The 20,522-nt window shown below is 40.2% G+C and overlaps 1 protein-coding gene across 6 annotated transcripts in view; it reads left to right on the plus strand.

The window, feature by feature from the left end:
* The window catches only part of CALD1 (caldesmon 1), a 198,140-nt gene that overhangs the window by 173,964 nt on the left and 3,654 nt on the right, over window positions 1-20,522 (plus strand). For 5 of the 6 annotated variants that reach the window (XM_025379423.1, XM_025379427.1, XM_025379425.1 and 2 more), the window contains 6 exons: window positions 1,948-2,088; window positions 10,142-10,185; window positions 10,282-10,363; window positions 13,509-13,646; window positions 14,064-14,159; window positions 18,846-18,926. In XM_025379423.1, coding sequence (XP_025235208.1) covers window positions 1,948-2,088; window positions 10,142-10,185; window positions 10,282-10,363; window positions 13,509-13,646; window positions 14,064-14,159; window positions 18,846-18,926 — 582 coding nt within the window. The remainder of the gene's footprint in view (window positions 1-1,947; window positions 2,089-10,141; window positions 10,186-10,281; window positions 10,364-13,508; window positions 13,647-14,063; window positions 14,160-18,845; window positions 18,927-20,522) is intronic. The other variant, XM_025379424.1, reaches the window with a different exon arrangement.

The following is a 20,522-nucleotide window of genomic DNA, read 5'->3' on the forward strand; positions in this document are numbered from 1 at the left end:
AGCATATGAAATAATGTGTAACCAACTACAACTTACAGTACTACAGGTTACAAAGTGCATTCTTTCCTTTCATCCTGAGGTATGTTGTTCTCATTTTATGGGCAAAGAAACCAGGAATCAAATAGTTTGAGTGACTTATTTGAAGATTTTTGACTAATAAATGGTAGAATCAGTATGGAGACCCTGCTTTTCCAACTCAGAGCCTAGAGCTTTTGAAATAGCGACTTCCATCATTCAAAATATGAAAGAAAAAAAAAAAAACTTTCAATGGCATTTTGACATGGATCCTATGCAAAATTTTCCGGAACTGTATGGAAAATTTGGATACAATTATTTTGAGGTCTCTTTTAACTCCAACTTTCAATGAGCCAATTACCTTTGGTTAGGAAGTAATCAGGATGATAGAGTTTTGGAGTTAAACACACCCAGGCTTCTTTTTTTTTTTTTTTTTTTAAGACGGAGTCTGGCTCTGTCACCCAGGCTGGAGTGCAGTGGTGCAATCTCGCAACACACCCAGTCTTCTAACTCTGCCACTAACAAGCTGGGGCCTTGGGAAATCTGGACTACTCTGTGTCTTTTCCTTATCTGTGAAATAATATCTACTTTGCAGAATTCTTCTGATAATTTAATAGATCATTGTGCTCCCAGTGCCTAGCACATTCTAGGTACTCAAAAATCGGTAGATATCATTATTGCCATCATTGTTATTATGATTATTATTCAGAGGAGGAGAGTATCAGGAAAGGCTGAAGGGAAATCGTGAAGTCTTAGAACTGGATTGAACCTAGGAGATTATTTGGGCTAAACTACGAAACACAGGATCCTTCTACGGCATCCTCTGACAGAAGAACATCTAGTCTCTGCTTGAGAACATGCAGTGATAATGATCTCACAGTTTAAGAACTACCAAAGACTGCATAAATCTCTCAGAAAATCAAGTTGTGCAACTTGATCAGAGCCCTGAATTGTTTGCCTGATAGAGAAGACAGAGTATTCTAGACTAGGAATGAAGACACAGAGGGGTTAATGAGACAGTCTGTAAACATTTACGTTTGCACCACTATGGTGCAGTGTCTACAGTATTTCAGGTTTGTCAAACCATCTAAAATTATATATTCACCTGAAGTGCAGAGCAACCATAAAATCACCTCTTATACCATCTGGCAAATATAGTACCACAGATTTAGATAGCTTTTCACTTAAGTTATTTATTTGTCTTCACGATGCAACTCTCCTAGGATGTAGGTAGAAGGAATATTCATATTCCTTTTACATATACAGAAGTGTGAGGTCATTGTTAATGACCCACAGGACAGTGGTGATTATGTGTCGCCCTATGGGAAATCACCATAATGAGTGTTAGTCTAAGCCAGGGGTGTCCACTCTTTTGGCTTCCCTGGGTCACATTGGAAGAAGAATTGCCTTGGGCGACACATAAAATACACTGATACTAATGATTGCCGATGAGCTGAAAAAACAAAACAAAACAAAACAAAAAACAAAGATGTCTCATAATGTTTAAAGAAAGTTTACGAATTCGTTGGGCCACATTCAAAGCCATCCTGGGCATCATGTGGCCCCTGGGCTGTGGGTTGGACAAGCCTGGTCTAAGCATTTTACATGTGCTTTCTCACTGAGTCCTCACAAAAGCCCTATAAAATGAGTACTGTTGTTATCCCTGTTTTACAGATGAAGAAACTGAGCCACAGAGCAGATAAATAACATGGTCAAGGTCAGGCCGTTGGAAAGTAGCACCACCAGAAGGCAAATACAGGCAGCTCGACTCCAGCTCTCAGGCTAAACCTCTGGTGACCACCTAGAAGGGGAGTGTCCAGCCTGTGGCCTGAGTCTGCTGCTTCTCCTGACTGTGCTCTCTCTCCTACAGCACTCTTCCCTTTGGCTGTGAAGCTGGTACTGATGCCTCATTATTTGTTCTTTCTCTTTTAGGAAGAGAAGAGGAGGCTAAAGGAAGAAATTGAAAGGCGAAGAGCAGAAGCTGCTGAGAAACGCCAGAAGATGCCAGAAGATGGCTTGTCAGATGACAAGAAACCATTCAAGTGTTTCACTCCTAAAGGTTCATCTCTCAAGGTATTTTTTTTCCCCCAGAAAACCTCTATTAGAATATGATAGAAACTGGATTTTAGCCCCTTGTTTAGTTATTGATTATTCAGGGCCTTTGCTTCATTTATCTTTTTGCTATCCTTCCATGTTAATCTGTTCAGGCTGCTATAACAAAATACTTTAGACTGGGACCAGGTGCGGTGGCTCATGCCTGTAATCCTAGCACTTTGGGGGGCCAATGTGGGCAGATCACCTGAGGTCAGGAGTTCGAGACCAGCCTGGCCAACATGGTGAAACCCCACCTCCACCAAAAAATTCAAAAATTAGCCGGACATGGTGGCACGCACCTATAATGATCCCAGCTACTTGGAAGGCTTAGGCAGGAGAATCACTTGAACCCAGGAGGTGGAGGTTGCAGTGAGCCGAGATCATACCACTATACTCCAGCCTGGGCAACAGAGCAAGACTCTGTCTCAAAATTTATCACTCACAGTTCTGGAGGCTGGGAAGTCAAAGATCAAGGTGCCAGCAGATGTGGTGTCTAGTGAGGGCCTATTCCTCAAAGACAGCACCTTCTCCCTGTGTCTTCACATGGTGGAAGGAGAAGGGGAGAAAACAGGCTCCCTTAGGCCTCTTTTATAAGGGCACTAGTCCCATTCACAGGGGCCCCACCCTCATTACCCAGTTACCAACCAAAGGTCTTGCCTCTTGGTACCAACACATCAAGGATTCAGTTTCAACATATAAATGTTGGACCATAGCACCTCCTTTCAGCTGTTTCACAGCTTCTCTTTGTTTACAACATATGGAAAGGAGAGACAGTAGTGAAATTTTTAATCTGTTATTCATTAGATGCTTTGGCATACATTAAAATGACATTCGGTGATTATCTCTGAATTTTACTGATCCACATTCTCCATGTACCTTATTCCTTTGAGCAACTGAGAATAGAAACATTTAAAATTTATAAAATGGGAAAGTATATTTTAAAAGTTTAAGCTGCTTTTCATGCTAGCTGTTCATTTCTTCTTTGTCATGATTAAAAGCCAGCTGGAAACGATACAGGTGCAAATTTTAAAGCAATTATTATGGGAGGAGGTGAAATGTGACTTGGAGAGGGTCCTTTTCCAGGATGGCTTTGGTCCTATGACAGCCTTCAGGGAACACAGCTCCTATTTGATGTAAAACAGAGTGCTGCCAGGACAACAGAGAAGGAGCAGGAATCAGCTGAGTCAGGTAGATGATAGAATAGTTGAGATGTAGGGAAAACACAGTGGACTCAAGAAAGTAGCATCCTTGATTTATAATCAGTCCACCATTATTGCCAGTGGTGATTTCTTTGAGGATTAACATCACTGAGCATCTAGCACAGTACTTTACATCATATTGAAGATACTTAATAAAAATTTGTTAAATGATGAATAAATGAATGAATCTTCAGAGATTGGAACCTTTAACATTTCATTTTCCATCAAGCTAGCTAGGTTATAAAGCATCAACAATGGGCAAAGCCATGATAGAATTATGCCCAGGTCTGGCCAGGCACAGTGGCTCACACCTGTGATCCCAGCACTTTGGGAGGCTGAGGCAGGTGGATCACCTGAGATCAGGAGTTCTAGACCATCCTGGCCAACCTGGTGAAACCCCGTCTCTACTAAAAACACAAAAATTAGCTAGGCATGGTGGTGCACACCTGTAATCCCAGCTATTTGGGAGGCTGAGGCAGGAGAACCACTTGAACTTGGGAGGCAGAGGTTACAGTGAGCCGAGATAGTGCCACTGTACTCCAGTCTATGCAAAAGAATGAGACCCTGTCTCTAAAAAAACAAAAAAGGAATCATAGCGAGGTCTGGATGGTTAATTATGTACATATGTATAAGGTTATATCAAGTGGCACACCAAAATGACCAAAAGCTGCTTACATTTTACAGTTATTACTTGTTCCACATGAAAATAAGAATTTTTAAATCCCCAAATAACTTCACTTAGTCTTTTTTTTTTTTTTTTTTTGAGATGGAGTCTCGCCCTGTAGCCCAGGCTGGAGTGCAGTGGCACAATCTTGGCTTACTGCAACTTTCACCTCCCAGGTTCAAGCAATTCTTCTGTCTCAGCCTCTCAAGTAGCTGGGAGTACAGGCGCACGCCACCACATCCGGCTAATTTTTGTATTTTTAGTACAGATGGGGGTTTCACCATATTGGCCAGGCTGGTCTCGAACTCCTGACCTCATTATTCGCCCACCTTGGCCTCCCAAAGTGCTTGGATTACAGGTGTGAGCTACCGTGCCCGGCTTACTTAGTCTTTATGATGGTCTGGGTCCCAGTCATATTTCTGATACCTCCCAAACAAATTATTTGTACTCGAACCCTTGTCTCAAGATCTGCTTCAGGGAAAATTGAAACTAAGCCACAGAGGGATTATACATTTAATATCTGATTATTTATGAAATACTTAATGCATGCTATGTCCTATGAGGGAAAGAACAAAGCAAGGTGGCTGCCCTGATGGCACTAATGACTGCCTCAAAGAAACAATTCAAGAAATACTAAGGTGACCAAATGCTGATCTCAGAGCAGAGCAAAATGAGTAGAGAAAGGCCTTGTGGAGTAGGCAAGTTTTATTTATAAACACTGAAATTTGAATTTTATGTAATTTTATTGTGATTTTCTAATGTCATGAAATACTCTTCTTCTTTTGATTTTTTTTAACCATTTAACAATGTGAAAACCATTCTCAAGGCCAGGTGCGGTGGCTCACACCTGTAATCCCAGCATGTTGGGAGTCCGAGGCAGGTGTATCACCTGAAGTCAGGAGTTTGAAACCAGCCTGGTCAACATGGAGAAACCCTATCTCTACTAAAAATACAAAATTAGCTAGGCGAAGTGGCAGGTGCCTATAATTCCAGCTACTCAGGAGGCTGAGACAGGAGAATCACTTGAATCTGGGAGGCGGAGGTTGCAGTGACTGAGATCGCACCACTGCACTCCAGTCTGGGCGACAGAGCGAGACTCCATCTCAAAAAAAAAAAAAAAAAAAAAAAACATTTCAAGTAGGTGGCTGTGTGTGGAAAACACCGGCTGCACTTGGCCCATGGACAAATGGGCCATGGCTTGCAGACCCCCTGCTCTAGAAAACAAAACCTCCCTGGGCTCAGGCTATCTCTGTACAGCTCTCAGAGTTCAGCCCATTCCCAGTCTAGGTCTTCTGTTCCTGACTCAACAGTAGTCAAAGAAAACCATGCTGTCGGCTGGGCGAGGTGGCTCACGCCTGTAATCCCAGCACTTTGGAAGGTCAAGGCAGGTGGATCACCTGAGGTCAGGAGTTCGAGACCAGCCTGACCAACATGAAGAAACCCCGTCTCTACTAAAAATACAAAATTAGCTGGGCGCAGTGGCGCATGCCTGTCATCCCAGCTACTTGAGAGACTGAGGCAGAAGACCTGCTTGAACCTGGGAGGCAGAGGTTGCAGTGAGCCGAGATCAGGCCATTGTATTCCAGCGTGGGCAACAAACGCAAAACTCCATCTCCAAAAACAAACAAGAAGAAAGAAAAAGAAAACCATGCTCTCTCTTTCTACCTTCTTTAAAATCCCGCTCAAGCCTTCCTTGAACAGTCTTGGTAACATGAAGAAAATAGCAGTCATCTAGACTTCTAAATTCTACTGTGGTTTTTTTTTTTTTTCAGGAGAAACTATAACCCACTCTTCCCGCCTCTTTAATTATTTCCTCTCTACCAAATTTCTCAACTTACTTATTTCTCTGGTCTTTCCCTCAACCAAATGCTGACTTCCCATTTCATCTAGTGCCCCCAGGAAGCCATTTATCTACTCCCTCTGGTGGAGAGGCATTTGTCTGCAGTTGATTAAAGTAGATGTATAAAAAAGGTCCAGAATATTTTTAATTTCTACATAAGAGAGACACATATTCAGGGGCAGACAGTCTATGCTTCCCTCCATGTATGTGCCTTGAAGAACCTGCTGTGACTCTGATTTTCAAGCTCAATTTCATATTCTACAACTTAATTGGGATAGCTATTAATGCCCTTGGCCCTGCAGCTTTTATAAGTGGTTACAAGTTAGCATTGTAGAATACCAATGGGAGGAAACATATTTGCTATTTGACATCAAAATACTGTCAACTAGTATTTTTTTAAAAAATATCTCATGATTTCTATTCCTTAGTTGGGAAAGTCTGTACCTGGTTTTTCATCATTAAATTATGTTAGCAGTGAGTGATTTTCATATGTAATGAATAGATTTTAAGTAAATTCAGTTCAAAGATTTTTTTATTTCTATTGCCTTCATTGGTTGGGGGCAGGGTGTAGAGTAATGAGAGCACCAATTTTCTAAAACAAATAGTGTGCTTTTATTCGAGTTTTATCGAGACAATACTGCCACCTCTTGGTCTTCAGAAGAACCAATTTCCCTCATTAAACTCCTTAAACAGAACATTTAATATACAAATTCAGTACAAATTGTTAAATTACATAGAGCCACTAAGTTAGGATATTTTCTAACAGGAGCGCATCAGTAAACCAACAGTGCATCCTGACAAAATGTGTGGAATGCGATGATGAAGTCAAGCTATGTTAGCTATGATAGAAGCAAAAGGAGGAGTAGGAATCTGAGAACCTCGGTGATTTGAATAAATGCCAGGGCTAAGGTTAGAAAGATGATCCCTGAGTCATAAAGATGCTGCAGGTGGGACAAAGAACAATTCTCACCTCCGCTATCCCCTTCTGCGGTGCCTCTGTCCTCCCACCACATTGAATTTTTCTTTATCCTTCAGTCTCACCACGCTGCGTGCCTTACGGCTCTCCAAATCTTTGTACATGTGCTTGCTTTGCCAGAAATGCCCTTTCCTGGCTAAGCCATGCACTTCCTCACTTTCATAAACTCATTTCTGAAACTGTGTAAACCAGAAACTACTAAGCTCAGCTCAAATATCAACACTACTGAAAAGCCTTCTCCAACTCCCCCAGATAGTTACTTCTCTTATACACACAGCATTTTTTTCTTTAATATTGTACCTGCTGTTAATTTTTAAATATTTTATTTTATATACTGCATTAGTCTTCCCTACTAAATTCTGTGTTCCTTAAAGAATAAGACCTTGTCAGCCGGGCACAGTGGTTCACGCCTGTAATCCCAGCACTTTGGGAGGCCGAGGTGGGCAGATCACGAGGTGAAGAGATCGAGACCATCCTGGCCAACATGGTGACCAAAAATTAGCTGGGCGTGGTAGCACGCATCTGTAGTCCCAGCTACTCGAGGCTGAGGCAGAAGAATCACTTGAACCCAGGAGGCAGAGGTTGCAATGAGCCAAGATTCTACCACTGCACTCCAGCCTGGCAACAGAGTGAGACTCTGTCTCAAAAAAGAAAAAGAATAAGACCTTGTCTATCTTAGTTTACTCAGGTTGCCATAACAAAATACCATAGATTGGATGTATTAAACAATAGAAATGTATCTCTCACAGTCCTGGAGGCTGGAAGTCCAAGATCAAGGTGCGAGCAGATTCAGTTTCTGATGAGAGCCCTCTTCATGGCTTGCAGATGGCTGCCTTCTGACTGTGTCTTCACATGGTGGAAGGAGAGCGGGTGCACTCTCTAGTGTCTCTTCTTGTAGTGATAATAATCCTGTAGGATCAGAGTTCCACTGCTGTGATCTCATTTAACCTTAATTACTTCCTTAGAGGCCCCATTTCCAAGTACAATCACATCAGGGGTTAGGGCCTCAACACATGCTTTTTAGGGGGACACAATTTGATCAATAGCACTATTCTATTTATTAGTATTCAATTTTATATAGAAAGTACTCAATATATAATTTATTGGCTAATTGCCTGACAGGCTGTCAGGGATAAAAATAGGATAGGTGGGTGGGTGGATGGATGGATGGATAGATGGATGGATGGATGGATGGACAGACGGATGGACGGATGGGTAATATTTATTAAAAGTGCCAATGCATTGCATGGTTCTAAACTATTTCACCTTACTCACCTGGGAATTTTTTCTACAGAAATATAATTCTAAGTTTATAATTAAAATCAGAAAAATAAGATTACTTTATAGATTTTTTATATATCCCATAAACTCAGCACTACTTATAGTACTTTTTTGCATAAAGGTTTTTAAGTAAGAGTTTGCTTTTGTCTTTGTAGGAAATCATCAGAAAGAATGAAATGCTCTTACTAATATCTATAAAAGTGCTATTCAACTGATATTAGAGAGGAAGCATGTTTTCAAAAGAAAAACTCTGTGATACTTATTAATTGCTCATGAATCCCAGACCAGTCTGGGTCAGAAAGAACCCCTCACATCTTGGAGAATTGTGTGTATCCCCTCAAAATTCATCTGTTGAAATCCTAACCTTCAATAAGATGGTATTAGGAGGTGGGACTTTTGGAAAACAATTAGGTCATGAGGGTGGAGGCCCCCTTAATGGGATTAGTGCCCTTTTAAGAAGAGACACAGAACCTTACTTGCTCCCTTTCTATTCTGTGCTATATGAGGACACAGCAGGAAGGTGGCCATCTGCAAACCATGAAGAGAGCTCTCAGCAGACCCCAACCATGCTGGCAACCTAATCTTAGACTTCCCAGTCTCCGGAACTGTGAGAAATGCTTGTTGTTTTAAATCATCCAGTCTATGGTAATTTCTCATATTAACCGAGACTCACTGAGACAAGGGGCCACTCAAACATACTAGCCTAGGGCAACTATAATCTAGTAGATTTCTTGGCTGTCCTGAACAGGGAACAAAATGAAACTTTTCAGCGTGCCTGTGCTTTGGCACATGCAGTCATAAGCAAAGAAAGTATTTGCTCATGGTATTGATAAGTCATGGGTGGCAGAGGATATTTCTAGTCTGGAGTTGGCTGTGGCATGATTCAACAAATATTTCCTTATGGCCACCATCTAAATTTAAGTGATACAGTTTCAGTAAAATATAATGTTTGATTTAGCAGCTTCGGTTGTAGCAAAAAGTTCCTAGCTTTAAAAAAAAAAAAAAAAAAAAGAATTCATCAAAGACTACTGAACTGCTGATTTTTTCTATGTCCACCCCTGTTTCTCTGGGCTTATTTCCTAATTTCACACTTGGGTTAAGAGGGGCTTTGTGGGAAGCCTCAGCCATTACAGATGAGCTGTGCCCCATCCTCATTCTACTTGCATCCATCTTTCACGTTCCACGGCTAATAAAGTTCAACAATAGGCTTGATCATTGACCCTTGTCAAGGTAGGAAATCAGGTTAAGCAATAAGGGACTAGTTCACATTTTCTAGTTATTCAATCCTGTTACATACCAAATACATAGTTAAAACATTGTGGGAAAATTTTGTTAACTCAAATAGCATGGTATGTCTCTAATAAATACATCCTAAAGGGTAACAGTGTGTATTTTTGAAAAAATTATTTAAGTTTGTTGTTGTTTTGTTTGTTTGTTTTGAGACAGATGCTCATTCTGTCACCCAGGCTGGAGTGCAGTGGCATAGTCTTGGCTAACTGCAATCTCTCCCTCCCAGGTTCAAGCAATTCTCCCATCTCAGCCTCCCAAGTAGCTGGGGCTACAGGCACGTGCCACCACATCCAGTTAATTTTTGTATTTTTTAGTAGAGATAGGGTTTCCTCTTGTTGACCAGGCTGGTCTTGAACTCCTGACCTCAAGTGTTATTTGCCTGCCTTGATCTCTCAAAGTGCTAGGATTATAGGTGTGAGCCTCAGTGCCCAACCAATTATGTTAGTCTTAAAATTCAATTATTTTGCCACTGATTTATATGGTTTTAGAGGCATTTTTTATTCCATTTCTGTCTGGTCTTTATTTTGCCTTGAAAACTTGATTTTTTTTTTACACATTTTCTCTATCCTGTATCAATCCTACCTTCATTCCCCCAAATCTCACTACCAAATACCTTATATGTAGTTTTGCTTTCTAGCAGATCTATGCACAGTAACTCAAATACCCTTATATGCTCTTTGGTGTTTATTTAACAGGTTCAGGGATGATATTGGCCTGGGCTGAGAAACACTGCTTATAAGCTTGAAATATTAATTGGGTTTATTTTCTTTTGCAATTCCTAGATAGAAGAGCGAGCAGAATTTTTGAATAAGTCTGTGCAGAAAAGGTAAATATGGTTGATGGTTCAGTTGAACTAATCAGCTAGCATATGTATGGGAAGATTCTCTCTCATATTTTTATATGTATGTGTTTACTTTTTTAGCAGTGGTGTCAAATCGACCCATCAAGCAGCAGTAGTCTCCAAGATTGACAGCAGACTGGAGCAGTATACCAGTGCAATTGAGGTGAGAATTGTCCTCAGCGTTATGATCCCGCTGAACAGAAATAGATTCTGACTACATAGAAGATCATAAAAACACTTAGGACAATAATCAAGTCCAATAGCCCTAGGAGTGTTAGAATTTTTTTTTTTTTTGAGATGGAATCTCACTCTGTTGCCCAGGCTGCAGTGCAGTGGCAAACTCGGCTCACGGCAACCTCCGCCTCCCAGGGTCAAGCAATTCTTCTGCCTCAACCTCCCAAGTAGCTGGGATTACAGGGGCCCACCACCACACTTGGCTAATTTTTGTATTTTTAGTAGAGACAGAGTTTTACCCTGTTGGTCAGGCTGGTCTCGAACTCCTGACCTCAAGTGATCCACCCGCCTTGGCGTCCCAAAGCCGAATGTGAGCCATCACACCCGGCCCCTGATAGTGTTAGATTTATTACACTTTGAAATTCTAAGTTCTAAGAAATACAGTAATAAAGATAAATTTTAGAGGAGTTTTAAATAAATTACTTTCTACTTTCAGCCTGAATATTGTTTAATGAAAACGTCCCAAAGCCGAATGATTTATTACACTTTGAAATTCTAAGTTCTAAGAAATATAGTAATAAAGATAAATTTTAGAAGAGTTTTAAATAAATTACTTTCTACTTTCAGCCTGAATATTATTTAATGAAAACGGTTTTTTTTAAACAAATGGGTTTATTGGTATTATATATATATATATATATATATATATATATATATGTTCTTTTTTGTTTTTGTTTTTGTTTTTGAGGCGGAGTTTTACTCTTTTTGCCCAGGCTGGAGTACAATGGCGCCATCTCGGCTCACTGCAACCTCCACCTCCCGGATTCAAGCGATTCTCCTGCCTCAGGCTCCTGAGTAGCTGTCATTATAGGTGCCCATGACCACACCCAGCTAATTTTTTTTTGTTTGTTTGTATTTTTAGTAGAGACAGAGTTTTGCCATATTGGCCAGGCTGGTCTCAAACTCCTGACCTCAGGTGATATGCCCTCCTCAGCCTCCCAAAATGATGGGGTTACAGGCATGAGCCACCGTGCCCGGCCAGTATTTAACTATATTTTTTATACATTCACATGTATATTTTCAATATCCCTAATTCCTTATAAAATATGTTCCCATATGTGGTTTGAATAGGTCTCTCACAATCTTACTTAATCCTCTGTTTATAAAAACCTTTTATTATCAAATAAAAATAGTATAATGTAATATAAAGATGATAGCCAACCCAAGTTTAATCATCATCAATTTCAAACTGATTGTTTTATATTTGAAGGACACAGTTTTATGTGTCTATCTACTCCACCTTTTTTCCCCCACCCAACTGACCTGGGGGTTTTATTCTATTTGGAAATGTGTATTTCCCAATACCAAAGCGCCAAGAAGGAAGGTGTCATTGATCAAGATGTGATCCTGCTTTTTTCTCCTTTGTGTAGACTTTAGTCAATGATTTTAGCCTCTTGCACATCAGAGCACCTGCTATGAAGTAATTGGATCAGTTTGATTTGATTTTTTCTTCTTCTTTATATTGTAGAGTGGAGATACACATATAATAGTTTACAGATGATATGAGGGAATAAGAAAGAGAGGCATCCGGTGATTTATCAAAGGAATAGTCAAGTCCTAACACTAAAGATGTGATTTACAAGACTAAATGTCCACTAAAATATAAAACAGATTGCAGATCTTTATTTTCTGTGATTGAGTTGGTCATAGCACTAATAGGTGTAATGAAACCAAGACTGGAGCTTTAAACTTTGCATAGTCCAGTGAGATCATTCTTTATGCCATGGCCCCTCATAATGGTACCACTCATCCTGGCTGTGCCTTCTTGAACATAGGCACAGGCCACAGGGCAGGACTGGAGGAGAAACTCGAGCCATTTGGGGTATGGCCTTCATTACTGCTGGCAGAGTGTCTTGAATACACTTCTTTCTTACTTACATTCATTCTTTCCTCCTTCTAATATATTTCCCATGCAGGGGTATCTCAGTCTTTCCATCTTTCAGCACTTTCCTGCCTCAGGACTTTTGCACATGCTGTTACCTCTGCATGGAATGGAGTTTGCTGCTCCTGTTTACTTCGCCACTTTCAAGTCTTCTGTCAGATCTGGTTTAAAATGTCACTTCCTCAGAGTAACCTTCTTTGCACCCCCAAACTAAGTACTGCCCCCTGATTGTGTGCCATGCTTTATGGCACATCATTATTTTTCATAGCACTTAGCACAATGTGAAATAAATACTTGTATAACTAGTTACTATCTTTCCTTTCTATTAAAATATAAGCCCACTGCAGCTGTCTTCTTGTTTTCTGTTTGTTTGTTTGTTTTTTGGTTTTTGTATTTTATTGATTTATTTATTTATTTTGACACGGAGTTTCGCTCTTGTTGCCCAAGCTGGAGTGCAATGGTGCGATCTCGGCTCACTGCAACCTCTGCATTCCAGGTTCAAGCGATTCTCCTGCCTCAGCCTCCCAACTGTCTTGTTTTGAGCACCATTGTATCCCCAGAGCCTAGCAAAGTGCCCTTCATACAGTAGGCATTTAAGAAGTATTGTTGAGGCCAGGTGTGGTGACTTATGCCTGTAGTCACAGCACTTTGGGAGGCCAAGGCAGGAGGATCCCTTGAGCCCAGGAATTCAAAACCAGCGTGGGCAACATAGGGACTATGCCTGGCTAATTTTTTCATTTTTTTCTCTACAAAATAGAGGCCTGTGGTTCCAGCTACTCGGGAAGCTGAAGTGGGAGGATCACTTGAGCCCTGGAGGTTGTGACTGTAGTGAGCCTTGATTGTGCCACTGCACTCCAGCCTGGGTGACAGAGCAAGACCCTGTCTCAAAAAAAAAAAAAAAAAAAGTATCTGTTGAAGAAACAAAGCAGAATATCAATTTCACAATAAATGGTGTCCAACAAAAAGCATATTTCATTTTTGAAAGATCCTCTGATCTAGCTGTGATGGTTTATTTTGAGGGACATATGTCATCAGGATAAAGTTTTACAACAGAAATTATCACTCTCATTTTTGGTGAAGGTGTTTACACAACGAATTTTTAAGATGATAATGTTGAGGAAGACAAACTCCCTGTAATTTTATGAGAACAAACTTCCCAGCGCCAATCCTAAAAATAACTCACAAATTTCAGGGAACAAAAAGCTCAAAACCTACAAAGCCGGCAGCCTCGGATCTTCCTGTTCCTGCTGAAGGGGTACGCAATATCAAGAGTATGTGGGAGAAAGGGAATGTGTTTTCATCCCCCACTGCAGCAGGCACACCAAATAAGGTAAGCGTCTGATTTTTGTCTTTTAAGTGTAGAGGGGCACATGTTTTTTGCATGTTGATTGTGATTTGGGAATCACACTAGTAAATAATAAAAGCAGCGAAGAAGGTGCAATTTGTATTTTGTTTTGCAATGACCACAAAAGCAAGCTCAGAGAGAGTGTGTTCCTGAGGTTGCATGATGTACTAAGCCTCGGCCATCGTACTCCAAATAAAGTGCCTGAGCTGAAACGTCCACCCTTGAAGTTGGAGTGGGGCGAGTTACAAGGGAAAGAAAACCAGATGACATATTCTGTAAATATCAAGTGTTAAGGTTTATGGTTATGTGAAATTATACTTACTGATATTTTGAATTTGCTTTGAAAATTCCTTCCCAAGTTAACTTCATTCTCTAATATTTTGGATGATTGTCCCTTTGTAGGAAACTGCTGGCTTGAAGGTAGGGGTTTCTAGCCGCATTAATGAATGGCTAACTAAAACCCCAGATGGAAACAAGTCACCTGCTCCCAAACCTTCTGTAAGTACCTTCAGGTTTTTCTGAGTTTCTTTGATCTCCCAGCTTCTATCAGTGGAAGAAAACAAGCAGTTGTTCTGTTTACCTAGGAATGGCAGTGCTCCTGTTCTTTGCTTTCCCGGATGAATAACAAACGGGAAAGTGTTCAGATTTACAGCTCTTCTAAGAAGCTGCATCGCAGTTACTCAGAGGGTAAAATGGAACCAAATAATCACCTCTACACCCTAACTGAGAGAAGGAATCAGCTAGAATATTGAGGCAGTTCGAATTTAGACCCTTTACTCGTCTATTTGTTTAGCTTCTATTCTATAGATTCTAGATAGAAGTTTGAAAATGAAAGGTCAAATCATTTTGGATAGTTCTTTGTCAAGAGCACCCCTAAACTTATTCCCAAAAGAATATGTATATTGCCTATTGGGAACCCATATGTTTCAATTTCCCTAGTTTTTATAACTTGGCACAAAAATGCAGTTATTGGGTAGTTGTTGAAATAATTGGTCTAATTGTGTTGTCAGCACCTCCTCAGGAAAGTCATAAAACTGGAAACTAGAAAAACTGGTTATGAATGATGTTTTTGAGAATTTAAAATTTTCTTAATTTATTAAGTGCAGCTATCTTACTAAAGATAACATTTCTTTTCACCTTTTTCGTTGAATGTATATGACAATTGCCTGGCATTTGTCATTATAATAAGAAAAAGTATCAAGCTCCCCACTGTATATTGCTGAGCTTTCGCTGTTAAGTTGGTTTTATAGCTTTGTTGGTGCTCAAGGGAGCTGAGAGTCCACTGTCATAATCCTACATTCTAGAGGAAGAAGAAAAACTTTCCAATCCTAGGCCTCTGTGCATTTAATTGCATCCATTGGCTCCATGCCATTTAATTGCATTTGTTGGCTCCACATATAATATCCAAAGTCACTGACTTTTGTCACTTTCCAATTTAAAAAGGAAGAAATGGAAATGTTTGCAAATCCTTCTTGGACACAACTCTTTGAACCATTTAATTAATATACACCCCGAGATTCTTTGCATAAAGGCTCACAGGAGGTATAAACTAATGTCAACCCAATTTACAATTAGAAAATCTTTACACACTGAAAAAAGCAACTTTTCCTCCCCTTCTCAATAGGTACAAGAATGGGGGTTTATAAAAGGATACAGTTGAGGCAAGAGCCTAGACCCAAAAGTTATGTGCTCTTTAGTGCCTCAAGTTTTCCAAGCATCTCTGGTAACATAAGGAGTAGAAATTATTTTCAAAACCAAAATGAAGCCATGGCAGTGTATATAAGTTTTGTGGTTCCATACCAGTGATTATTAACCCTTTTTGAATTATGAACCCCTTTAAAACCTAATGAAATTTAAGGACCCTCTCCCCCAAATATACATATAAAAACCAAGGCAGTCAATGGACCTATTGAGGAACTCTCAAGATAGTAAGTAAGGAGAGAAAGATCTATGTTTCCCTCTTTGATAAGTATGGAATATTTGGAGGAGATGCTAATTTTTGCACATTTATGATATTTGCAATCTTTCATTTTTGTAGCAGATTATACTCAAAACATTGATCCAGAACTTGCCCCCTATTCTTTTATCGGCACTTGAACTTGTAAACTTAAAAGTTTACCATCATCTGTATGACATCCTAATGAGGTTAAAAATATAAAATTCACTTATTATTTTGATAGGTATAACTGTATCCAGGTTTCCACAACAAAACAAAACATACACCATGTTCTGGGATTACTGACAGCCTCCTAAAAAAAAAAAATATTGCAGAGAAATTACAAAATCATTGCCTGCTTTACCTACTTATTAGTATGTGACTTGCTAGATCACCCCCTAGAGGGTGGAGAAGAAAAGGAAAGAAGAACATGGCAGTTAGTATAGATTTTAGTGACATCCTTCTTCCCATTAGATTTTGGAGACTGGCATGGCTTCCCGAATGAAAACCAGATGGAAGAAAGTTCTATGAAATCAATGTTGTAAATACACCAGATTGCTACTGGGATGTCCCTTGCTATTTATGGGTAGAATTTATAAGATTTCAGTGTAACTTTGTAACTGCAATTCAATTCTGAGTATGTCTGTTTTAGCTGGTTTGTCTATTCTTTGTGTCTAAACTACATGTTACACAGCAATTAAAAAGCTAATTTGTCTTTCTTTTTGTTTAAAAAAAAAAAAAAACCCAACAATGTCTTTCTCAGCTGATCTTCTGTTCCTCACTTTTTGGTCTCTGGTTGATTGGAAACCTGCTTCTCCTGCCTTCATTTCTCCCTCTTCTTCCGGAGTGGGTCTTTCTCTAAAATGTAGTCTGGTCAGGTAATTCCATTTATATTTCCCCTTTGATTTAAAATGCCAACTTATAACTCGGATGTTAATATTTTCTTAAAAGGACTCTTTAAACTCTTTAAGTGATCTTGAAAGATTCATCGGCAGGATTTATGGGAAGTGCAATCCATTTTCTTAGGTAGAAGAACATGCATGAGAAGGAAAAATATTTGTCTCATGTGAGTCAAATAAACAAAGCGATAATAGCTGCTTTCCAGAGCTTCCCTCAGCATGTTCCTAATTATAGTTTCCAAAATGTTAAAACAGTCTTCCAGACAGTTTGGCAACTTCCACCTACGCTGGCAAATGTAGTGGAATTCTACAAAAATAATCTGATTTGTTGCTTAATGGCTCCAAGTTAAATAGGTGCAACTCTCTAATAGAATATCAGGAATTCATGCCACAGAGGAAATCCAGAAACTCAGTAAGGTTTAGGCAAATCTGAAATGCTTCACATGGTATCATTTAACTATGCATTTTCGGTATTACAATCTCAATACTATCTATCAGAAATATGTCCATTTAGATCAGTGTCCATGGGTAAATGCAATTGCTGTTAGCTTTGCCTTCCTCCTGAGAAAAGGGTTTGCCAAAATAAGCATTACTATTTCAGTAAAACACATTTATTTTCTACACACTACCTTTTGCCAAGTACTAACATAAGCAAATGCTGGGAGAAAAGTAAATTGAAACAGAAATTTGGTTCCTTATCCAAATGAAATTAATTATGAGGTAGTAAATAAAGACTCTAAGCTATATAACTGTTATCGATCATATTTTAGTGTTTCCATCCCAAGATTTCCACATGTTCTTACACATGTCATCAACTGTCATCTTCTCGCATGGGTTCAATTTGTGATGAATGTTTATATTTGCGGGGTTCTACTGATCCACTTCTGAATTACCCAGTTGCCCCTCAGGAGACACAAAATGATTTTAGGGTGAGGGAGGTGCTGCTAGAAAAGGGACTTTGTGGCCAGGCACAGTGGCTCACGCCTATAATCCCAGCACTTTCAGAGGCTGAGGCGGGCAGATCATGAGGTCACGAGATCGAGACCATCCTGGCTAACATGGTGAAACCCTGTCTCTACTAAAAATACAAACATTAGCTGAGCATGGTGGCTTGTGCCTGTAATCCCAGCTACTCGGGAGGCTGAGGCAGGAGAATTGCTTGAACCCAGGAGTCAGAGGTTGCAGTGAGCCGAGATCATGCCACTGCACTCCAGCCTCGGCGACAGAGCAAGACTCTGTCTCAAAAAAGAAAAAGAAGAAAGAAAAGTGACTTTGTTTGGGCTACCCGGCAGCGGATCCCAAGATAGTGATTCCAGAGCAAGTTGTTTACATGGAGGTGAAGAAAACACTACAGGGTGTGAGGTTGGGAGAAGGCAGCCCGCAAAGAAGGTGTTATTAAGCAAGTCCCCACATGGGCTGTTAAACCTTAATCCCACGGAGGAAATCCTGGAAGCCACCAGATAACACATACTTCAGAGTTACCCAAGCTGAGGCGAGTGAGCCTGAGAAATAATATTGCACCAACATTCCCCAGCCAGCCATTGAGGACTGCTCCTGGAGATGTTATAATAACTCTCTGAACTTTCCAGCCTGCCTCCTGGGCAGGCAAAACGGGCATCTGTACCCAGAGAAAGTCCCTAGGCAGAGAAGTGCCATGTGGGCAGTTGGCAGTCAGGCTGGTGTGCACTAAAGTAGTAAGGGCTGGGGGAAAAGAGGTGAGTACTAATTGAGTTCATCTGTGATTCAGGAAATGTTTATCAAACCCCAAATTAGTTATTTTTAAATAACCTATGATCTGTTCACTTGTAAGAGTGCAGAAATTTAAAATGAGGCTACATTATTTTAAACATGCTCCTGTTTCACTTTTACTGATCAATAAACAGTAAGTCCTTGGTAAAGGGCAAGGACCCAGAGGCTATAGTTCCAGCCCATTCTCATATCATAAGACATGTCACGGTCTATATAAAATCAAACAACAGCTAACCCCATCTCTAGTAAAAATACAAAAAAATTAGCCAGGCATGGTGGCACACACCTGTAATACCAGCTACTCAAGAGGCTGAGGCAGGAGAATCACCTGAAACCCAGTAGACGGAGGTTGCAGTGAGCCAAGATCACGCCACTGCACTCCAGCCTGGGCGACAGAGTGAGACTCTGTCTCAAAAAAAAAAAAAAAAAAAAAATCAAACAACAGCTGATGGTCCTTTCAATTCCATTTCAGATCACTGGGGTAAAGTGTATTAAACAACAAATTGATTCAAATAAACAATAGATGTGGCCATTTATTTAGAGCTGGCTGGAAAATATAAATGGCCACCTATCGATGTTTTTCTGCTTTCTCTTTATCAGGACTTGAGACCAGGAGATGTATCCAGCAAGCGGAACCTCTGGGAAAAGCAATCTGTGGATAAGGTCACTTCCCCCACTAAGGTAATCCATTGGGAGGACTAATATTTCGGAGGTTTGTTTTCCTGATGTATGCTGTAGTATGATGTCCTGGAGTCAGATGAGAAATATCGCTGACCTACCGATCTTTGCCTGCACACTCATCAGTGTCTAAAAGACCAGTACATAACACAGTGAAAGGAAAAGTGCGTCGCAAGTTTGTCAGTCATACAACATCAACAGCCCAAATCCATGGAATGGTTCTCAGTAAGACATCCTCAGTACACCACAGTGGTAGGAACGTTGGCAGCAGAAGCCTGTATGGGATACTATGGTCTACGTTTCCTTACAACGTCCCAGCTTGGTGCCACAGTCATTTAAAGATCACTTGGGGAAAACATCTGTCTCCCTGAGTGTTTCCAAAACTGCTTTCTGGAACCATTTTAGATTATATTGCCACTGCCAGCAGCCTAAGACTCAGGGTTGCTATGGCAAAAAAATTAAAATAATATTCAAGAGTAAGGCAACCATTTAATACCCTATGAAAATGAATGGCTAAGAATGACTGGGCTCCTCTTCCTTTTAGTCTTCTGGTCAAAGGATATGGTCATTCTTCAGAAAGGAGGCTCTGAAGAACATCTAAATGATGCTCAGACTGCAAATGGGACCCTTTGTGTACAATGAGCTCATTCAACTCCCAACTGTAGCCTTTCCCCATTTCAAGTAATAGACCTAGTCTTCTTCAATAAAAAGAAAATTAAAAAGGAAGAAACTGGAGACGGACAATAAGCAAGGTTAGAACAGGCTGCTTATGGGCTGATTTAAACAGAAGCACTTCTTAAGCAAACTCAGGACTAAAGAGTGCATCAAAGGCAACTAGAGAATCACTACAATTCACTGCAGTGAGAGAATTACCTTCCCTTTCCTACTTTCTACATGTTCTTAGTTCTGGTGCAGCTACTAAACATATTACCCCACCTTCACTATTAGCTACGCATTGCGCTTTTATTCCATTGAAATTCACTAGCCTTTCTAAGTCATTGCTACACATATGAAAAGTGCCTGCTGGTAATTATCACATTGCAAACTACTAGCGCTAAGTGAGCACCCCACTGTATGCTAGACAATCTTCTGCCTTCTTACCCTCCATTATTTCATTTGATCCTCCAGTCACCACGTGAGGTAAGTAGTGTATCATTCTCATTTTGCAGCTGAGAAAAATGAGGCACTGAAAGATGAAGTAACTTTCTCAAAGTCACACAGTGAATAAGTAGCATAGCCTGCATTGATACTCCAGCAGTCTGATCTAAGCCTGCATTTTAACCATTATACATGGTACTTTCTTTTAGGATGCTATTGAGGAGAAAATGTATAGTTGTCAATTCCTTCTATAATTTTCTCTTGGTGGCAGGGGAGAAAAGAACTTTTTTTTGTTATTTTTTAAACAAAGAATGAGCTTGTTGACCTAAGCCTTTATGACCACTCTAGCCTATTCTATTAGCGCATTGCAGGTTTGTCAGCCATGCGGTGTAAGTAGCACAAACCCATGGAAAGGTTCCCAGGAAAACATTCTCCATACATCACCGTGGGAGGAACGTTGACAGCAGAAGGTTCTCTTCTCAGACCTCTCAGAATGGCAGT

Source organism: Theropithecus gelada, chromosome 3 (assembly GCF_003255815.1).
Source record: "Theropithecus gelada isolate Dixy chromosome 3, Tgel_1.0, whole genome shotgun sequence".
Lineage (NCBI taxonomy): Eukaryota > Metazoa > Chordata > Mammalia > Primates > Cercopithecidae > Theropithecus > Theropithecus gelada.